At 48.7% G+C, this 19,768-nt stretch overlaps 1 protein-coding gene across 1 annotated transcript; it reads right to left on the bottom strand.

The window, feature by feature from the left end:
- Positions 1 to 2,509: 2,509 nt before the first annotated feature.
- Positions 2,510 to 15,575, bottom strand: Trappc3 (trafficking protein particle complex subunit 3). The gene is made up of 5 exons (XM_006980074.4): positions 15,407 to 15,575; positions 5,975 to 6,072; positions 5,627 to 5,726; positions 4,567 to 4,749; positions 2,510 to 3,233 (listed from the first exon to the last, which is right to left on the bottom strand). Exons 1-5 carry the CDS (start codon positions 15,446 to 15,448, stop codon positions 3,114 to 3,116), a joined length of 543 nt encoding a protein of 180 aa, XP_006980136.1. The 5' UTR covers positions 15,449 to 15,575; the 3' UTR covers positions 2,510 to 3,113.
- Between the last annotated feature and the right edge of the window lie 4,193 nt (positions 15,576 to 19,768).

Below are 19,768 nucleotides of genomic sequence, written 5' to 3'. Positions count from 1 at the left end.
AGGAGGACGGAGGATGCTTTCCTTGCACCCCCACCTCCCACCAGCCACAATGAACTACTTGTTAGGAGACTATTTTAATTTTACTTAATGCGATTTCAGCTCCTAAGGTCTCTGCTGCCGTCACTTCTTGGACCGGGATGCCCAGCCTAAAATGGAAGGGAAGGCAACCTCCCAGGAGGTGTAGCTTAAATATGGAGCCTTCCCTGAGGTGGGGTCTGGGGCAGGAAGAGGACTGTTACATCAGGGTCCCGGGCTGGGGCCCTGGACTCCACTCAGGAAATAAGGGGGACTGGTTAGGGGAGGGCTCAGAGCTAGCTTGTACAATTCAGGAGGCCAGCCTGACTTCGGAGCCTGTGCGGCCAGACAGCCTCGGCCAATAGATTCTTCCAGTGCCTGGAGTTTAGCAGGCAGATGATTAGCCTAGTGGCCACGTGAGCTTTGCTCTTGGGTCTCCTGGGGCTATCTAGAGGAGGATACTCCAAGCCCTGGCAAGCCTCTAAGATTTAGTCCATCAGGTGTGTCTTCTAGAAAAGAAAAGAAAAAAGAAAGAAAGAAAGAAAGAAAAAAAAAAAAAAAAAAAAAAAAAAAAAAAAAAAAAAAAAACCACCTAGAGTCCAAACAGTCACTTCTCCGGACAGTAAGGTGGTGATCTGGAGACCTCTGGTGGCTAAAGCCTGCAAAGTGCGACTTGTCCAGAGCTCTGCCCAACCAGCCAGACCTAAAGGCTGTCCTTTAGCCCCAGAACTCAGTCTCAAGTTAGGCTCTCCAGAACCACTCCCGACTAGTCAGCTCCCCCCGCCCCCGCAAAAAGAACCCTCCTCTAGAGCCTCATCTGGCTGGAGGAGAGTGGATGGTACACGGGGGGGGGGGGGGGGGGGGATGGCTGACGGGTGCCCAAACTACATTCCACTGACCACAGGGGTGAACACAAGGTGTGGGGAGGGGTGTAGGAAGTTAGACCGCTAGGGCAGCCCCCCTCTTTCCTCTAGTACCCCTGGTGTGCACATCACTCAATTGTGGGGCTGTGGGTGGGAAAAACCACTAAGAGATGCCTTGTTTCCACAGCTTGCGACCCCCGTGATGTTTAAGTTATTTCTGGGAAAGGAAATTTCCAAAACCTCATACCAAAACGGCTGCTGGGAAGCAGAACAGGGCACATGGAGAGGAAGAAAGCCCCCAGTCGGGGAAAAGGGCAGGGCGGTTGATTTTTGGACAGGGTGCACACATACCACACTGAGCTGCTCCTGTGAGTCCCAACGCTCACCTCCTCATCCCTTTCATTCATTCATTCATTCATTCATTCATTCATTCATTCATTCATTCATTCAAATCTGGTACGACAGGACCGACATTATGCATGCTGAGTCCTAGCATTCCAGTTACCAAACAAAGTGCCCAGGCAGTATCTGTGGGAAGAAGGTAAGAGGCCCCAGGATGGGATCCTAGAGGTTAACCCTCCCTCTACTTGGGGAATAAACATGACCTCACTCCTCAGTGGCCCAGCCCAGCTGTGAGGCAAGTCTTGTGCAAAGCACCTCCTTGCTGAGGCCTCAGAACCCTCATCCTATCCTGAGGAATCAATCCGTGCTTCTCGAATGATGCACCTGTAACTGGCTCTCTTCAGGCCTATTAATGGAGGAAAGCCTTGAGTCCAGTTTTCCAGTAACTTCCCAAGTTCAAGGCCCTAGACTGTCCCAAAGAACTGGCCTGAGACAATCTCTGCCTCCTCCCTTTAAAAGCAACCTGGGGTCTGAAGAGATGGCTTAGTGGTTAAGACCATTGGATGTTTTCCCAGAGTCCTGCAAGTTGACCCCCAGAACTCAGAGTGTGGCCACATGCAGACAAAATACCTATACACAGAAATCAAGTTTAAAACATAAAACATAAAAAAAAAAACTATTGGGGCCAACAAGATGGTTCAGGGGATAAACGCACCCCCTGCCACACCTGAGAATCATTTGATTCTCTGATCTCTACAGCAGGCCACAGCATGTGAGTCAACACACACACACACACACACACACACACACACACACACACACACACACACGATGTAATTTTAAATACCCATCTAGCTCCAGTGAAATAGGTCTCAAAGTAAAGCTATCCCAAGCCACAAGTGCTAACCCTGAGTGCGAACCCTGAGTGCTAACCCTGAGTGTGAACCCTGAGTGCTAACCCTGAGTGTGAACCCTGAGTGCTAACCCTGAGTGTGAACCCTGAGTTCGAACCCTGAGTGTGAACCCTGAGTGCTAACCGGGCTTCAGAACAAATCAAGAACAGGGGCTTTGTCCGTCCTCGCTTCAAAGCCTGGTGTCCCTCCACTTGATAGCTCTGTGACCTCAGACAGCCTGACCTCAGCTTCTCCATAAAAACAGAATCACCAACGAAACACCCAGGGCAGATCCAGCATCTGCTGCTGTGAGCAGGACCCAGCACCAGGGCTCACACGCTCTTTTCTGCTCAAACTTCACATGCTGAGCAGAAGGAAAACACGACAGGACTGGGATTCCACTCAAGAATGTGTCTTTATTGAAGAATCCGTAAGAAAAAGGATGGACCCTCCATAAAAGGAGGAGATGGTGCCTCCAAACAGCAGGGAGGAACAGACCTGGGTGGCTTCCCAGAAGCCGGGGCTTCCGGCACGACTGGCTTCCGTGGCCTGGCAAGACTACAGTATGTCACTACAGCCAACCATTCTCACCCACCCCTTCCCAGCGTTCTCCTCCCTCTACAACCCAAGACTCCCCACAGCCAAGGGCTTCGAGAAGGTTCGGGAGCAGATGTGTCAGGCTTGTCTCTTAAGGGGGTCCAAGTGGGGTTTGCTTTGGAAAAGTCACAGGAATGTAAAATGGTTTGAACTCTTTTAGTCTAGCCAAGGGCAAGTACTTCCTGCCCCTCTGAAGAGAAACGGAGCAGAGAATCCCCTTTCTGAAGTGCACACTTGTAGGGCAAGCAGACTACCAGTCTGCTCTTTATTAGCGTGAAGAATGGAAGTAAGGTAGAAGAATATATAACATCGGCTCGAAAGTCTCTGAGTTCCGGAGGCAGAGGGAGCGCCCCACCGTTCTCCCCAGCAGGTGCTGCTCCTGGCTGCCCCAGGGTCCTAGAGCTCACTCCTCTCCGGCCGGGAGATTGTCTTCAATCCTCCTGATGAACCTCATCCTGATCTCTGTTACACCATCGCCCTTCAGAGTGTCCTGGACAAACTTGGCCTCCACAGCCATCTGGACCTGAGGAGCGGAAAGGGGGTGTCTAATCACAGCCTCTGGTGAACCCCTCAGGGTGAGGCTAGACCAGAAATGCCCATGGACTGGGATGTGTGCATGTGAAGATGACTAAAATTCACTATATATATAAATTATATAAATGTATGAAACTTCCAAACTTTTTTGTTTTGGGTTTTTTGAGACAGGGTTTCTCTGTGTAGTCCTGGCTGTCCTTGAACTCAGAGATCCTCCTGCTTCTTCCTCCTGAGTGCTGGGATTAAAGGCGTGCGCCAACACTATCTGGCCCAAATTATTTATTTATTTGTTTGTTTGTTTATGTTTTTCGAGACAGGGTTTCTCTGCGTAGCTCTGGCTGTCCTGGAACTCGCTCTGTAGACCAGGCTGGCCTGGAAATCACAGAGATCCATCCGCCTGCCTCTGCTTCCCAAGTGTTGGGATTAAAGACATGTGCCACACCACCCGGCTCCTAACATTTATTTAAAGGGACTAATTTCCACAGGGACAGGGTTGCCAGCTCCAGTATTCTAACACTGAAGACAGTGGCCTCACACTGGATGTAGTGTCGTTGATCTGTAACCCCAGCACTTGACAGGAAGAGGCTGGGGGCAAATTTGAAGATAGCCTGGTCTACATATTGAGCAATTTGATTCCCAAGCTAATTAGGGCTGGAGTGAGGCTGTCTCAAAAAAAAAAAAAAAAAAAAAAAAAAAAAAAAAAATGGAGCCGGGCGGTGGTGGCGCACGCCTTTAATCCCAGCACTCGGGAGGCAGAGCCAGGCGGATCTCTGTGAGTTCGAGGCCAGCCTGGGCTACCAAGTGAGCTCCAGAAAAGGCGCAAAGCTACGCAGAGAAACCCTGTCTCGAAAAACCAAAAAAAAAAAAAAAAAAAAAATGAAAGAAAGAAAAAGAGAGAGAGAGAGAGAGGAAAGGAAGGAACGAAGGAAGGAAGGAAGGAAGGAAGGAAGGAAGGAAGGAAGGAAGGAAAGAAAGAAAGAAAGAAAGAAAGAAAGAAAGAAAGAAAGAAAGAAAGAAAGAAAGAAAGAAAGAAAGAAAAGAAAGGAAGGAAAGGAAGGAAAGGAAGGAAAGGAAGAAAAGGAAGAAAAGAAAGAAAAGAAAGGAAAGGAAGGAGGAGAAGGCCTCAGTCCACTCAGCCCGAGGCCCGAAAGCCATCTGGGAACCCACTGCTGAGAGTACTCTTGTGTCTGCCGTGGATCCTGTACCAGCAGCCCTATCCCCTCAGACAGCAAGAGGCTGGGGAAGCCTTTTCTCTCCCATTCAGACAAGCACTTACCAAACAGCCCCCCGACCCCCACCCGCCCAGAGAGAGCTGCACTCACCATCTCCAGGGCTCCCCGCAGCACCCCACACAAGAGGTTGGAATAAATAAGGGATGAGTGGCTATCGGGAAGCTCCACAAAGTCCACCAACGGGTTATTTTCCAAGATGAGGGAGAATTCATCGCCAGCTGGGCTCCAATTTGTGATACTCGGAGTGATGCCCAAGTACATCTTGAATGCCACCTGTCAGGGAATACACAATAGCACTATGGCGAAGAGTGACAGAACTCTACAACTGGGAATGTGTCAGCGAAGGGTCACTTAGGACAACACGGTGACCTCCAAATCTTCAGAGACCTGGGGAAGAGAGAGGAGCCATGCCGGACTCCGTCCCTCCAATTACACACTAACTCACTATCTGCAGGACTCCGTCTCCCCAGGCGTCACACAACTACACACTAACTCACTATCTGCCTGCCTGTCTCACTGGAAGGGCAGCTGCCTTCAACTGAAATCTGAATGAGGAATTATTTTTGCTTTATTTCTTCTTTTTGGAGACAGGGTCCTACAGTGTAGCTCAGGCTGGCCTGGAGCTGACTACACAGCCTACATTGGCCTTGAATTTGCAGCAATCATCCTACCTCTGTCTTCTCAGGGCTGGAATTACAGGCCTGAGTCACATCTGGCCCAAAATGCATATTCTCAAATCCCTCGATACTGTGCTACACTTTCGAAGTGGAGGAATCGGGCTTTAATTTCAGGGAGACAGACAAACCTGCTGGCTCCGTCTGTTTGTAGGTAGGATCTTGCTATAGCGCCATGGCTGATCTAGAATTCAGACCAGACCAGCCACAAACTTGTGACTCTGCTGTGTCTGCCTCCACGTGCTGGGATCACAGGCATACACCACTATAGTCAGCTACAGCGAGGCTAGAATGCCCAAGAAAGACCTCAGCCACTCTTGATTCTTTTCTAATCTGTTATTTCCAAACCACCAGGAGGGCTTCTTTGGTCCAAAGAGCTGCCCAATCAGTCTTTTGGGAGATTAAGGGAGACAGTGAGAGTGGTAGGTAGCCTCCCAATGGCAAGCTTCAGTGGCCAGGCGGCCCAGGTAAACGACCTTAGCAATGACATCCGCAGTTTCCCGAAAGTCATGACATCTTCCAACATTTGAGCGTGCCAAAAAATCTTCAATTAGTCGGACTCCGATGTTATAGCCCCTTGGAAGGAAATCAGAGAACAGACCATTAAGGGGTCACAGCATCTTATATAATGTCTTCTATGTAAACAAAATGTCGCATATCTAAACATGAGACTGTTGTCGGCTAAGAGAGAAGATGGGGATAACCCAAACACCCTCATGAATGAGCTCAGTGGAAACTGGACCCAAATGCTGGCCTCACAGAACAGCCACACTCGGTGTGCTGCAAGCCTGCTGCTGCGTCTAGTGAGGGAGGCGCTCACTCACATTCTGTCCAGCTGTTTATTCACATCTTCATCATTTTCATAGTCCTTGCACAGCTGGGTGACAAGGGCTCCATAGGTCAGGGTGAACAGCTCAGAACTCTGAAAGAGATCAGAAGGCCATCAGGACCCAGCAGCACGAAGCGGGGGTTCAGTTGGGTCAGCCTGGCTGCAACCACCAGGATTCCAAGGGAAGGCCACCTGGATGCTTACGTCTGGAGGACATCACCCCTGTGGAGCGGCCAGCATGACAGGAGGGCATCCACACCCACTACACACTGGCTACAGAGGCACATCTTCTAACCCACCAACCCAGTCTACCACAGCGTGGGTCACCTGAACCTGGCGAGGGAGGAACAGCCACTCACTGGAGTCTGTGAAAGATGGAGCCAACGCAGACACTTTCACACCATCCTGTGTGTCGGCAGATGTGACCAACGGCTTCCCCACACCTTAGAGCAAGTGTTCTCAACCTGTGGGTCACGACCCCTTCGGGGTCAAACAACCCTTTTCACAGGGGTGGCCTAACACCATCAGAAAAACAGGTATTTACATTATGATTCATAGCAGTAGCAAAATTACAGTTACGAAGTAGCAATGAAGATAATTTTACGTCAGGGGTCCCTACAACATGAAGAACTGTATGAAAGGGTCGCAGCATCAGAAGGTTGAGAACCATTGCCTTAGAGGGTTCTGGCATGGGGTTAAGCTGTACTCCCAAGGCTTTGGTTCTCTGATGCCCATGGGAAGAGCTGGCAACTCATGGGACTGGGCTGGCAGGGAAGGGAGTCCTAGAGAGCCCATTAACCTGAAGATAACTTCTCCTCAAAGTCACCAACATGGAGGTGGGGGCGGGGCCTGATAAATGATCCTTTTGACACAATGTTAAAATGTTTCTAAAAAGTGCACAAGTCTAAAAAGAATACAATATTGGAGGGGGGAGTTCCTCAGTTTAGGGTTCCTACTGATTTTCCAGAGCATCTAGGTTTGGTTCCTAGGGCCCACATCCGGTGGCCCACAACCGCCTAGAACTTCATTTCCAGGGGGTCCAACACCCTCTGGCCTCAATAGGCACCTGCATGCACATGGTGCACATAGACTCACGCAGGCACACACACGTACACAAGAGAATAATAAATGATCTTTAAAAATAAAATTATAGTTGAGTAGTGGTGGTACACGCCTTTAATCCCAGCACTCGGGAGACATAGACAGGCAGGTCTCTGTGAGTTTCAAGGCCAGCCTGGTCTACAGAGTGAGTTCCAAGACAGCCAGGGATATGCAGAAAAACTGGTCTCAAAAAGAAAAATAAAACAAAAATTTAAAAGTTTAAAAAAATAGCCAGGCGGTGGTGGCGCACGCCTTTAATCCTAGCACTCGGGAGGCAGAGACAGGCGAATCTCTGTGAGTTCGAGGCCAGCCTGGTGTCCAAAGCAAGTTCCAGGAAAGGCGCAAAGCTACACAGAGAAACCCTGTCTCGAAAAACAAAACAAAACAAAACAAAACAAAAAAAAATATATATATATATACACACACTCTGTGTGTGTGTGTGTGTGTGTGTGTGTGTGTGTGCGCGCACACACACACACGCACGTGCATCTACACAACTGTGTGAGGACATGTGTGCCAGTCAGAAGACAACCTTTAGAAGTAAGTTCTCTCCTTCTACTATGTGGGCTCCAGAGATCCAGCTCAGGCTGTCAGCCTTGGCAGCAAGCACCTTTACCCACTGAGCCACCTCAGCAACCTAAGAATACACATCCTGTACACCCGGGACACAAGACTGATCCACACTGGTTTCTACCACTGTGCTGGTTAGTCTTCTGTCACGGCTGTCATCGGGAAGAGGGACCCTCAATTGAGAAAATGCTTACATCAGACTGCCTATAGGTAAGCCTGTGGGGACATTTTCTTGATTAATGATTATTAACATTTTACAAATATTTCTGTGTCTGGGTGACTGCCTGCATGTAAGTATGTGGTACCATGTCATGCCTGGTGCCCATGGAGGTCAGAAGAGGGCAAATACTAACCCCTGGGGCTGAAGTTAGGGGTGATTGTGAACCATCATACGGGAGCTGAGAATTGAACCCCAGGTCCTCCGGAAGAGCAACAAGCACTCACCACTGAGCCGCCTCTCCAGCCCCTTGATTGATGCCTGATGTGGCAGTCAGGGCCTACCCTCAGTGGTGCCACCAACCTGGTGACCCTGGGTTGTACAAAAAGAACAAGCCAGTGGATAGCTCTCCTCTTTGATCTGTGCTTTAGTTCCTGCCTACATGTTCCCACCCTGACGTCCTCAGTGTTGGACTGTGACTGGATCAGGCAAGCCAAATAAACCACGTCCTCCCCAAGCTGCTTTTATTCATAGTCTTTATCACGTCAGTAGAAGGCAAACTGGAACAGAAACCGGTTCCAGAAGTGGGGCAGATTGTGACAGACCTACCATGCTAAAAATCACACAAGTTTTTTAAGATTGAGACTCTTGCTGGAGAGATAATTCGGTAGTTAAGAGCATGTACTGCTTTTGCAGAGATCTTGAGTTTAGTCCCAAGCACCCACAAGAAGGCACACAAACATCTACAACTCCAGCTCCAGGAGAATCTAAGACTTCTGCCTCCTTGGGCACCCACACTCAAATGCACGTACCCACCAACGTCAGACACACATACACAATTTAAAATAAAAAGAAACCTTAAGAAAGAAAGAAAAAGGGAGCTGAAGAGATAGCCCAGTGGGTAAGAGCATGCATTGTTCTTGCAGAGGACTTGAGTTCGATTCCCAGCACCCACGTCAGGCAGCTCACAACTGCCTGTGACTCCAGCTCCAGGGGATGGCCCTAACCTCAGGCACATGCACATATACAGATATATACACATGTACAAACAAATAACAATAAGAATATTTTGCTGGGCGGCAGTGGCGCACGCCTTTAATCCCAGCACTCGGGAGGCAGAGACAGGCGGATCTCTGTGAGTTCGAGGCCAGCCTGGTCTACAAAGTGAGATCCAGGACAGTCACCAAAACAAACCCTGTCTCGGAAAAAAAAATGTAAAAGAAAGAAAGAACTCTTACTAGGACTGGGTAGTTGAGTTCCGTCCATAGAGTACTTTGAGTTTGATCCACAGCATTGAATTTGATCCACAACAACACATGCACGCACATTAAAAATAGAAAAATGGGGCCAGCAAGATGGCCCAGAGGGCAAACACCTTTGCCAACAAGCCTGATGACCTGAGTTTGATCCCGTAGCTCTACATGTTGGAAAGAGAGAACAAATCCTGCAAATTGACCCCTGCCACAGGTGCCATGGCACATGTGTGTGCACATACATACATACATACATAAATAGATAAATAAATAAATGCAAAAAACATTTGAAAAACCAAAGTCACATATGATTTCAATGTGAGTTCCACCTAGGTTGGCCTCAGTTCATACTAGGCTGGTGATACACTCAATGATATAGTACATGCCCATGGGTTTGGTCCCCAGTAACACACACACACACACACACACACACACACACACACACACACACACACACACACACACCAAGAAACAGAAGTGTGAGAGGAACTGCAGATACTAAGACTCCAGAAAAAAAAAAAAAAAAAAAAAAAAAAAAAAACACCAAGCCTGCTGGCAGTGAAGAATCACTATTGGAGTTAAAGTGAAGAATGTATTTGTGATTGTGGAGCTGAGGAGCAAACCCAGGGCGCTGGGCACGCCAGACAAGCACTTTGCCACTGAGGTACGTCTCCAGCCCTGAGAAACATATCAACAGCACATCTATTCCAATGGATCCCCTCAGAAATAAGGCTAAACAACAACAACAACAACATAATGGCTTGATCAAGATCGACACCTTGCCACTCCCTTCTGAAGAGAGGCTTGTCAGATGTGGAGGAAGTCACTCTGACTTCAGGACTTCTGAGGCAAGAACCCAAAGCATCAGCCACCACGCCTGTCCAGAACAGGCTACTTTTTCTGATCTTGTAAAAACTCAGTAAAGCAGAATGGGTAGTGACTGACCCAGAAGAGATACCGAGACCAGAAAGAGGAATGATCAGCTCAAGGTTAAATAGCTAAGTACTGAAACCGGAGCCTGGGGGGACGAAACCCAAGTGTTTCCCAGGCAGCAGTCACTGCATCCGCTCTATCCCATGACTGCAATATTAATAAGCCCCCTCAATTAAAACAAATCTCAGATGCACCAGAGTCAAAGGAAATCAATTTTGGGAGCAGGAGGCTCTCTGAACTCAACTAAAACAGTCAGAGCAGGGCATCTCCAGGAGACCGTTTGCCAAATATGGCAACTGAAAGGAAGCTATTAAGGAGGAACGATTTCTTAGTCAAGTCAAGGGTTTGGCACTAGAATGGCCTGAACATGAATGGATGGAGGCAATCCAGCTGTTACCAGTCCGGAGAGCTGGCACAGGTGCATTAAGTCAGGAGCACTTTCCTTCCATTATTAATGAGCCCTTGGATGAACTCCAGGAGCCTCCGCCCACCATGATTGCCAAATTATATGCAAATCACAATGTGATAAAGCTCCTTACACGTGCAGCTCCCCAGTTCACCAGTAGGAAAAGACAGGAAGGGTCCTAGACAGCTGTGCTCACTGCCACAACACAGATGTGCCCGGAATCTGGGAGTGGGGAGCCTCACTCAGGTTCTCCACATCTTCTATTACTAGATGCAAGTCCCCTCCAGCCTCAGTTACGGACCTGGCCTGTTCAGAACAAGAGCACATGAATGTGTAACTCAAGGTCTTCATACTTCTAAAACAGAAGTGGTGCAGAGCTGGAGAGATGGCTCAGTGGTTAAGAGCACTGGCTGCTCTTCCAGAGGACCTGGGTTCAGTTCCCACCTGGAGGCTCGGGGGCTCACAACTGTCTATAACTCCAGTCCCAGGGTATCCAATACCTCCCCAGGCACCAGACACACACATGGTATACAGACATACATGCTGGCAACACACACACATACCCATACCATCAGCTTTATATTAAGCATTTTCTTTTTTCTTTCTTTCTTTCTTTCTTTCTTTCTTTCTTTCTTTCTTTCTTTCTTTCTTTCTTTCTTTCTTTCTTTCTTTCTTTCTTTTTTTTTTCAAGACAGGGTTTCTCTGTGTAACAGCTCTAGCTGTCCTGGAACTTGCTTTGGAGACCAGGCTGGCCTCAAACTCACAGAGATCCACCTGCCTCTGACTCCTGAGTGCTGGGATTAAAGGTATGAGCCACCATGCCTGGCTATATTCGTTTTCAATTAATTATAGCCCTGTAATGTCAGTATATCTACCACTACTACTTCCTTATTAAAGTAAAGCATTTTCAAAAGATGATGAAGTCAGTGCTCAGAATTCAATCCCCAGCATTGTGTGAGCGTGCACGCACAAATAGGCAATAAAACAGGACCCAGTCCCAGCCAGTACAATATCCCTGTTGTTGAGAACATTTCTGTCTCCGTCACACATGCTTACTAAAGGTAGAGTCTAGGACTTCATCTCCGCATCTATCACAGTACCTAATAAGGAGCTCTGTACATAGTTGGGGCTCAGGTAAAGTTTGCTGGACAGACAGACTGTATCATTTTTGTTTGTTTGTTTGTTGTTTTGCCTGCCTCTGCCTCCCAAATGCTGGGATTAAAGATGTACACCACTACCACTTGACCCAGATTGACTTTCTGTTAGCAGGGACAAGAAGCAGCAGACATCAGATTACCTGGGTATATTAACCATTTAGGTCTCTGAACGTTTATGTGAAATATAGTAATTATGTGCTCAAGCCTGGGCTACCTGGAAGAGGGTCACTAGAGGGGTACTGTCCCCAAACAGGGAAAAGCGGAGCATGTCAATACCAGGTACTTTGGCTCAGTAGGCAGAGGCACCTGCTGCCATGCCTGATAACCTAAGTTAGATCCCCAGGCCCCACATGGTGGGAAGAGAGAAACTGACTACAGCAAGTTGTCCTCTGACCTCCACACAAATACTGTGGCGCGCGTGCACATGCGCATACACACCCCTACTGGTTAATTTTATATCAAAAGAAGGGAATTTCAATTGAGAAAATGTCTTTAAGATCTGTCAGCTGCAGTGTGTGGTTCGCAGCTCTTGTGCCATGAATAACCAAGAAATGCTCCTTCCTGCTGTTCAATACTGGTTCCTGTCACAACTGAGATACTGCAATTTTTGTGGCTATGACCACTTACTAGATAACTGGTCAACACCTTTTTATGGAATGAGGAATTATTCCCTTCAAAGAACTTTTCATCCATTCTTTCACAGTTGACTCACCATGGCAACATAAAGTTTAAGAATATGGGCCGGGGCGGTGGTGGTGCACGCCTTTAATCCCAGCACTCGGGAAGCAGAGAGGCACAGCCAGGCAGATCTCTGTGAGTTTGAGACCAGCCTGGTCTACAGAGTGAGTTCCAGGAAAGGCGCAAAGCTATACAGAGAAACCCTGTCTCGAAAAACACACACACACACAAAAAAAAAAAAAAGCAAAAAGCAAATGGGGCTGGAGAGATGGCTCAGAGGTTAAGAGTATTGACTGCTCTTCCAGAGGTCCTGAGTTCAATTCCCAGCACCCACATGGTGGCTCACAACCATCTGTAACGAGATCTGGTGCCCTCTTCTGTATACATAATAAATAAATAAATCCTTAAGAATATGACATGGCTTTTGATATTTATATACTTGCATGTTTTAATTTTATTTTAATATATGATAACCCTTTGTGATACCTTTGAAAATAATCTATCAGTGTTTTTAAGCTTTAATGTAACCACAATCTACAAATAAAACATTAAATTAAAAAAAAATCTGACTGTAGGACATTTTCTTGATTAAAGGTTGATGGGGGCAGGGCGGCAGTAGTGAAGGTCTTTAATCCCAGCCCTCGGGATGCAGAGCCAGGCAGATCTCTGTAAATTCGAGGCCAGCCTGGTCTATAGAGCAAGATCCAGGGCAGACACCAAAAGTACACAGAGAAACCCTGTCTCAAAAAAAAAAAAAAAAAAGAGTTTCAGGACAACCAAGGCTGTTACAGAGAGAAACCTTGTCTCAAAAAAAAACCCTTAAAAAATAGTTCAATATTCAATAAATAGGTGTGGTGGTGAATGCCTTTAATCCCAGCACTTGGGAGGCAGAGGCAGGCAGCGGATCTCTGTGGGTCCCCGGCCAGCTTGGTGTACAGAGTGAGTTCATGGTCAGCCAGAGCTATGTAGAGAGACCCTGGTTCAAACAAATAAAACAGAAACAAAGAACATCAATACTGATTCCAGAAGAAAAGAAACACACACTGAAAACAAGATATAAAGAATAAGGAATAAATACCTCTGTTCCTATCTACCAAAGAAACACCATCCCTTAAACTTAACACTATCTCATCTAACCTTAGTATCACTGTCCCCATTTCATAGCTAAGAAAACCAACGACCAACTGAGAATGGAGAATGCCAAGGAACACAAGCATTTTCTTCAACAGGACATTGTTCATGACGTTGTTTTCTAGCACAACATTCTCTTCAACTATTGTTACTTCTTCCAGGAATTAATTAATTTCCTCTGTGTGTGTATGCACTGCCTAGCTACATCCTCAGTCCCCCGAAAGCAATTCTTAACTTGTAATCCATAGAGTACATTTAGAGGCCCACAAAACCTGGAAAAGCAAACAAACGTATGGGTATGGTGTAAGTGTTCTGCACTTGATGTTTGCAGTGCTAGGATCGAACCCAGCTCCAGCCACTGAGTTTGTGTATTTAATATTTGTGTAGAGGTGATTCACTGCTATCATCAGTTTCTCGAAAGCGCTCTGAGAGAGAAAAGGTTAAGAACTAGCCTGGAATAGCAGAGCTTCCATTTGTGGAGGCTGTTCTTGGTATAAGACGTGAAGGTGTGAAGGGAATCTGGTCATCCTGTCTAGAGTGGAGTACCAACATAGGTCCCCTTAGACTGAACTCAGAGTATCCTGCATATGCACTGAGCTCCATCCCCAAAGTGATGCTCTATCACTGTGATCCCCCCTCTCCAGCACCGCTCTGTATGTCTGTGTGTGTTAAAAAAAATTTCAAGTAGCCCAGGCTGTCCTCCATCTTATTATGGGCTGAGGATGACCTTGAATTCCTGATCCTTCTGCCTCTACCATCACAGTGCTGGGGATTACAGCCATTCATGACCAAGCTAGTTTATACGGTGCTGGGAATTAAACCCGGGGCCCTGAACATGTGAGGCAGACACTCTACCGACTTGATCTACATCCCCACCCCAGATACTGAGTTTTAAATTCCAAAACAAAGCCATGTCATGGGCAGTTTGGCAAAATAAGCTAAGAAGCCAGCGGTGGTGGTGCCCACTGTTCCTGGAACGAGTTTTCATGCTCCTCCCAGGTTATCGGACAGGAGTTCGCTTCAGATTACTTATTACAACTGTCTATTGTTATTTGTTTAGATGCCCCATGGGAAAAATGTGTTTTTACCAGGTGTGGCTTCTCCTTGTGACTGAAATCTTACTCATGTGATTCTTCTTAACCGGGAGGCAGAGACAGGCAGATCTCTGAGTTTGAGGCCAGCCTGGTCTCCAGAGCTAATTCTAGGACAGCCAGGGCTACACAAATAAACCCTGTCTTGAAAAACCAACCCCCCCCCCAAAAAAAAAGACTATGATTAAAAAAAAAAAAAGAAACACCTGCCAGGAAAGCCTCTTAGCTTGGAGAAAACTGATATCGACCTTACTCTCCAGCCCCAGCCCAGCCTTTGGGGATTATATTCTGTCCCACTACTCCCAGGATGGGAAAGAAACCACAGCAATCCTCCCTTATCCTCTCAACGATTAGAGGGACCGCTGAGTACTCAGGCTGGCTCACCACTTAATGTCGTAGGTGGAAAGTTCCCTTCTGACAAGACCACTATCTAAGCTCACAAAACCCACAGCACAGTGAGAGACTCTGTACTCAGTAGTCTGAAACATTCCCTCTGGAGGTGGAGAGGCATGAGTTCAAATCCTAACTCTTCCTGGGTGTAATATTAGGTATCACATAACCTCCTCCCCGAGCTGTAAAAGGCCATCACATTATCCACCTAGTAGGGTTACCTTGTGGGAATGACATAATGTAAGTAATGCCCTAGTACCAAACACACAGTGAGAGATCAGTAAGTGGTTGTTACTGTTATTGATTACCGTCGCTGTTGTTGGTCTAGTGCAGAGTTGCACCCGACCTCGAGAGACCCCGGCGTAGCGAGCAGGGGAGGAAACTCAGGGGTCCTCCAAGGTGCCCCAGCGCTGGACGCTTAGGGACAGACCCATCACGGGACCTCCCCAGCCCACAGCTCACAGCAGTACTCTTGACAATCACTCGGAGCGCCAGCACCAGGCCCTTTCCCAGGAAGCTTCAATTCCGCCCGGCCCGCCGGGTTACGCGCTCAGAGTTACCATTTTCTTGCTCTCGGTGCCACGGTTCGCCTGCCTCGACATGGTGCCCACCGTGCAATGCCGCCTCGCTTCACCTCTTCGTAGCCCTGGTTCCAGACCCCTGGAGACACCGATTCAACCCAGCCGCGGCCCCTCAGCCTCTGACCGGCCCCGCCTCACCGCGCCTGCGCAGTCTGGCGCGGAGCACCATGGGACGTGTAGTTCGGCCGACCAAAGTCAGACTACAGCACCCGACAGTCCCACCGGAAGTCCCGCCCTTGTTCAGCGAGCGCCGCGGCTCGCCGAGTGCCGCGACCGCCGGCCTGGCTGTGCCACTGTGGCCGCTAGGTGGCACCCGCACCTTGTGATAGCCCTGTATTGTCCACAGTGTCCTTACTTCCTCCCTCCCCCACGACTGGCTCCGAGAGGCTCTGCAAATTCCTCCGTCTCCCGGATTGGTTTTGGAAAGTCCCTGTTTTGAACTGGCTGCTTCTGTTGCGGCAGTTCAGCCCCAGAAGCTCCCAGGACGTCCTGGAAAACTGGCCATGGCCCACACAGAGATCTAAGTTCATCATAAAAAGTTTGAATGACCACATTCTCGGCAGCAGGCTAGTTAATGGCTTTCTCTTTAAACTGCCATCTGTTCCCAAAGCCCAAGCACAGCCAGCCCCTGCATCCCACCACCTGTGGCCTGATGATCCAGTCTTTTAAAATAAATTCCAAGTCGCTGGTCACTTTCTCACCCTCCCTTCTCTGAAACAGCAGACACTGCCTAGTTCCCAGAAAACAAAGATGCCAGCTGTGGTGGCCGTCAGTGCCGAGTTCTAATCCCAGGCCTGCCATCTGAGGGCAGGTGCTGGAGTGCCCTCAGTTGCTGCAAAGATTGATGCGATATTAGCACAGATACTGGGCACAGAAAAGGCACAGAGTAAGTGTGATTCCCTTCTAGCTGCGCTATCAAAACACAGTCTAACAAATCAAAACACAACCCAACAAACGTTGAGGAATGTGCTCGCCGACCAAACCCTCCTCCCCCATCACCCAGGCAAAATCCTATTCGCTGACCACAGACAACCCTTTGGGTTTGGCCCCAGCCACTCTCCTTAGTGGTCAACCCTGAAGGCACTGTGCTGGGGATCACTTCTGCCTGTTTGCCTGACTCCGCAGCAGCTGTATACTATGATGCTCCCCACCAACCGGCCTTCACCATGACAACTGGCCTGTCCAGATACCGAGCAAGCCAGGCTGGGAGAAGGCTGGAGGGGCCCAGGGTTCTTCCAGTGTCTCCTTGAGGGTATGGGGCCAGTCATTATTATACCCTTCTCCCTGTGGCACAGACATTCTGGGGCCTCCCTAGAGGCAGAGATCCCTGACTCTCCATCCTGTGCCAGGACCTCAGGAGGGGCTACAAAGTGAGGATCTGGGGACATGAGGGTCTGTGAACGGGGCAGAGGAAAGCGGGGGTCTCGAGCCTTGGGAGACCAGCACAGCTAGACAAGAGCCTCCTACATTCCCAGGAGAGAGGACAGCTGAGGTGAAGACTGCAGTTGGCCAGCCTGTCTGTTGGTCTGGGCTCCTCCCAGCAGGCTGCCTTGGCTGCCCACAGAAACCTGAGTCACAGTCACGGCCAGCCGCCTGACCCCACCCAGCCTGCTGTCAGGCAGGGCGGTTCTGGACAGGCTGGAGGTGGAGCCTCTCCCTGACTTCTGATTATTCGTCTCTCTGCTTGTGACTCCTGCACTTGGCCTTGCTTTCTCTTTGCCCCTCTTGGGACTCATCTCCTCAGAGTCATTAGTTTTGAATTAAGGGTGGGGGTGGGGCCTGTGTATTGATCTATAAGGTCTCATCTCTGCTCAGACTGAAACCTAAAAACCCCTTGGGAAAGGGGTACGGCTCAGGAGTAGAGTGCATGCTTTGTATGGACAAGGCCCTGGGTCTCATCTCCAGCGCAAACCAAACCAAACCAAACTCCCTACACAGCAGGTCCCAAGTTCTCAGTACCGTTTTCATTATTTTTGACTCCAACCCCTCCCCATCACCTCTAGGGAGTAGGATGTTTAGGAAACCAGATATCTCTTGTTCCCTGTTCCCTAGAAAAGAAGGCATCGGGAACATAAGAAACTCAAGGTCATCCTCAGCTACACAGCGTGTTCAAGGCTAGCCTGGGCTACAAGAGACCCAGTCTCGAAAAAAAAAGAAAAAGAAAAAGAAGAAAGAAAAGAGGAGAAAATAAAAAGAGGAGAAGGCTACAGAGCCGATTTCTCATCCCTAGTAGGCGCTTTGAAGAAAGATTTCCTCCAAGGCACCCAAAAGCTTGACCTCTGTAGTACTGAATGTTAGTTCCTCCTGACTCCAAACCTCTGCCCTTCCTCCTTCTCAAGAGCTGGAGGCAGAGAGGCAGCCAGCTGGTCACCACTACCCCAAGGACATTTCCCAGTCCCAGTCTCAAGCAGTGGGCCCCGGAGGCTAAGGATCCTTTGGAGAGGTCCTCTAAGACACAGCCGCTCCTCTTCTTTGTGCGCTGAGGTGGGGGTGGAGTGGGAGTGAGAATCTGGTAGCTGTTCTTTCCGCTGCCCCCCAAAAGGCTCCTCCCACTTCCTATTTTGTGGGGGTGGAGGCAACGTCCCAGGCCTCCGTCCTGAGATTTGTACTCTGAGTCAAATCTCCCAGCCATTTTCTTCGGTGCTCTCAGTCCTAGGAGATTGGGGGCGCTTTTGCTCCAGCCTCCCTACAAGGACGGACAACCTAGAAGGGGACATCATTCTGGTCTCCAATCAGATTTGCCCCAGCCCAGCCTCCTGGACATACTAATGACTCATTCACACTTGCCTGCTTCCGTGGAGAGGGAGGGGACTGCCCTGGGCAGCAGAGCCGACCAAATTCTCTGCCCCTCACTGATCAGGGTATCGTCCTCTTGGGGCTTCAGCCCCAAATGTTAAGATGTTACACATACCTGTGCTTACACCTTCTCTGAGAAGGCATGTGGAACCCCAAGACACCTAACCCCCAACATAAAGATAGCAGTCTTTGTTTTTGAGACAGACAGGGCTTCTGTTAGCACTGTAGATCAGGCTGGCCTCGGACTCACAGAGATCCACCCGTCTCTGCCTCCCGAGTGCTGGGATTAAAGACAAGTACCACCAAGCCCAGCAAGCCTTTACTTAACAAATAAGGAAATAAATCATTGTTAATCCTCAATTGCTGGGCTTGGGATCCTGGTCAGTTACAGGGAGAAAAGGGAAATGTCTACTCCACCTGCCTACCCCAACTGCACTACAGGACACTGGCACTGCTCCCCCAGGATCCCTATAGGCCCTGCAGACCTGCCAGAACCCTCTAGCTATTGGCTGGCCAGGAAACCTGCCCCTCCCATGGCCTAACTCCCAGATACCCTGCTGGTCTGAAGTACCAGAGATCTGAGGGGCAAGGGTGCCTCAACTTTGGTGCCCTGACATTCTGTGTCTGCTAAGTTTTTGTTGTTGTTGTGAGTGACGGACCATGTGTTGTAGGATTTTAAAGCCATATTCTTTTTTTTTTTAAAGTGATCAGAATTTATTTATATCAAATTATGAGAGAAAACAAGCCCATATCACCATCTTGTTAAGTATAATGGGGGGTGGCTTGTCTTTTTTTTTTTTCCTTTTATTTTATTTTACAATACCATTCAGTTCTACATATCAGCCACAGGTTCCCCTGTTCTCCCCACTCCCACGCCCTCTCTTTACCCCCAGCCCACCCCCCATTCCAATTCCTCCAGGGCAAAGCCTCCCCCGAGGACTGCGATCAACCTGGTAGACTCAGTCCAGGCAGGTCCAGTCCCCTCCTCCCAGGTTGAGCCAAGTGTCCCTGCATAAGCTCCAGGTTTCAAACAGCCAATTCATACAATGAGCACAGGACCCGGTCCCACTGCCTAGTTGCCTCCCAAACTGATCAAGCCAATCAACTGTCTCACTAAAGCCATATTCTTGTATTCCATTCCCTGGGTGCAGTAGCACCCTCAGTTGTTAGCAACCGAAAGTCAATTAAACATTGACAAATGCCCTCGAGAGTGTCTGGGCGTGTGCAGAGCTGCCTTTGGTGGAGGACCATTGATGTCGTCTTAACACGACGCACCCCAGCTGCCCGGTTCAGAGAACTCCCCAAAGTCATTCCTAGATGGTTAGATACAAATGCAGATTTCCAGTTCTCATACCTTCCCCAGCTTAGAGTGTCTTGATCTTCAACAGCTCCCCAGGATCTACCTGCCAGTCAGTGGTATTTACATCCTCCCTCAGTTCAAGTCCATTGCCCCTCATTTATTCTGGAACTCTCCACCGTGGGACTCTCACCACTCTCATCTTTACCCATGCGACAGCCTCAGGACCTGGGCTGAGAGGTAGAAGA

This window comes from Peromyscus maniculatus, chromosome 2 (genome assembly GCF_049852395.1).
Source record: "Peromyscus maniculatus bairdii isolate BWxNUB_F1_BW_parent chromosome 2, HU_Pman_BW_mat_3.1, whole genome shotgun sequence".
NCBI classification, from domain to species: domain Eukaryota; kingdom Metazoa; phylum Chordata; class Mammalia; order Rodentia; family Cricetidae; genus Peromyscus; species Peromyscus maniculatus.
The sequence above is the reverse complement of the archived record's forward strand: the minus strand, read 5'-3'. Positions and strand labels throughout refer to the sequence as shown.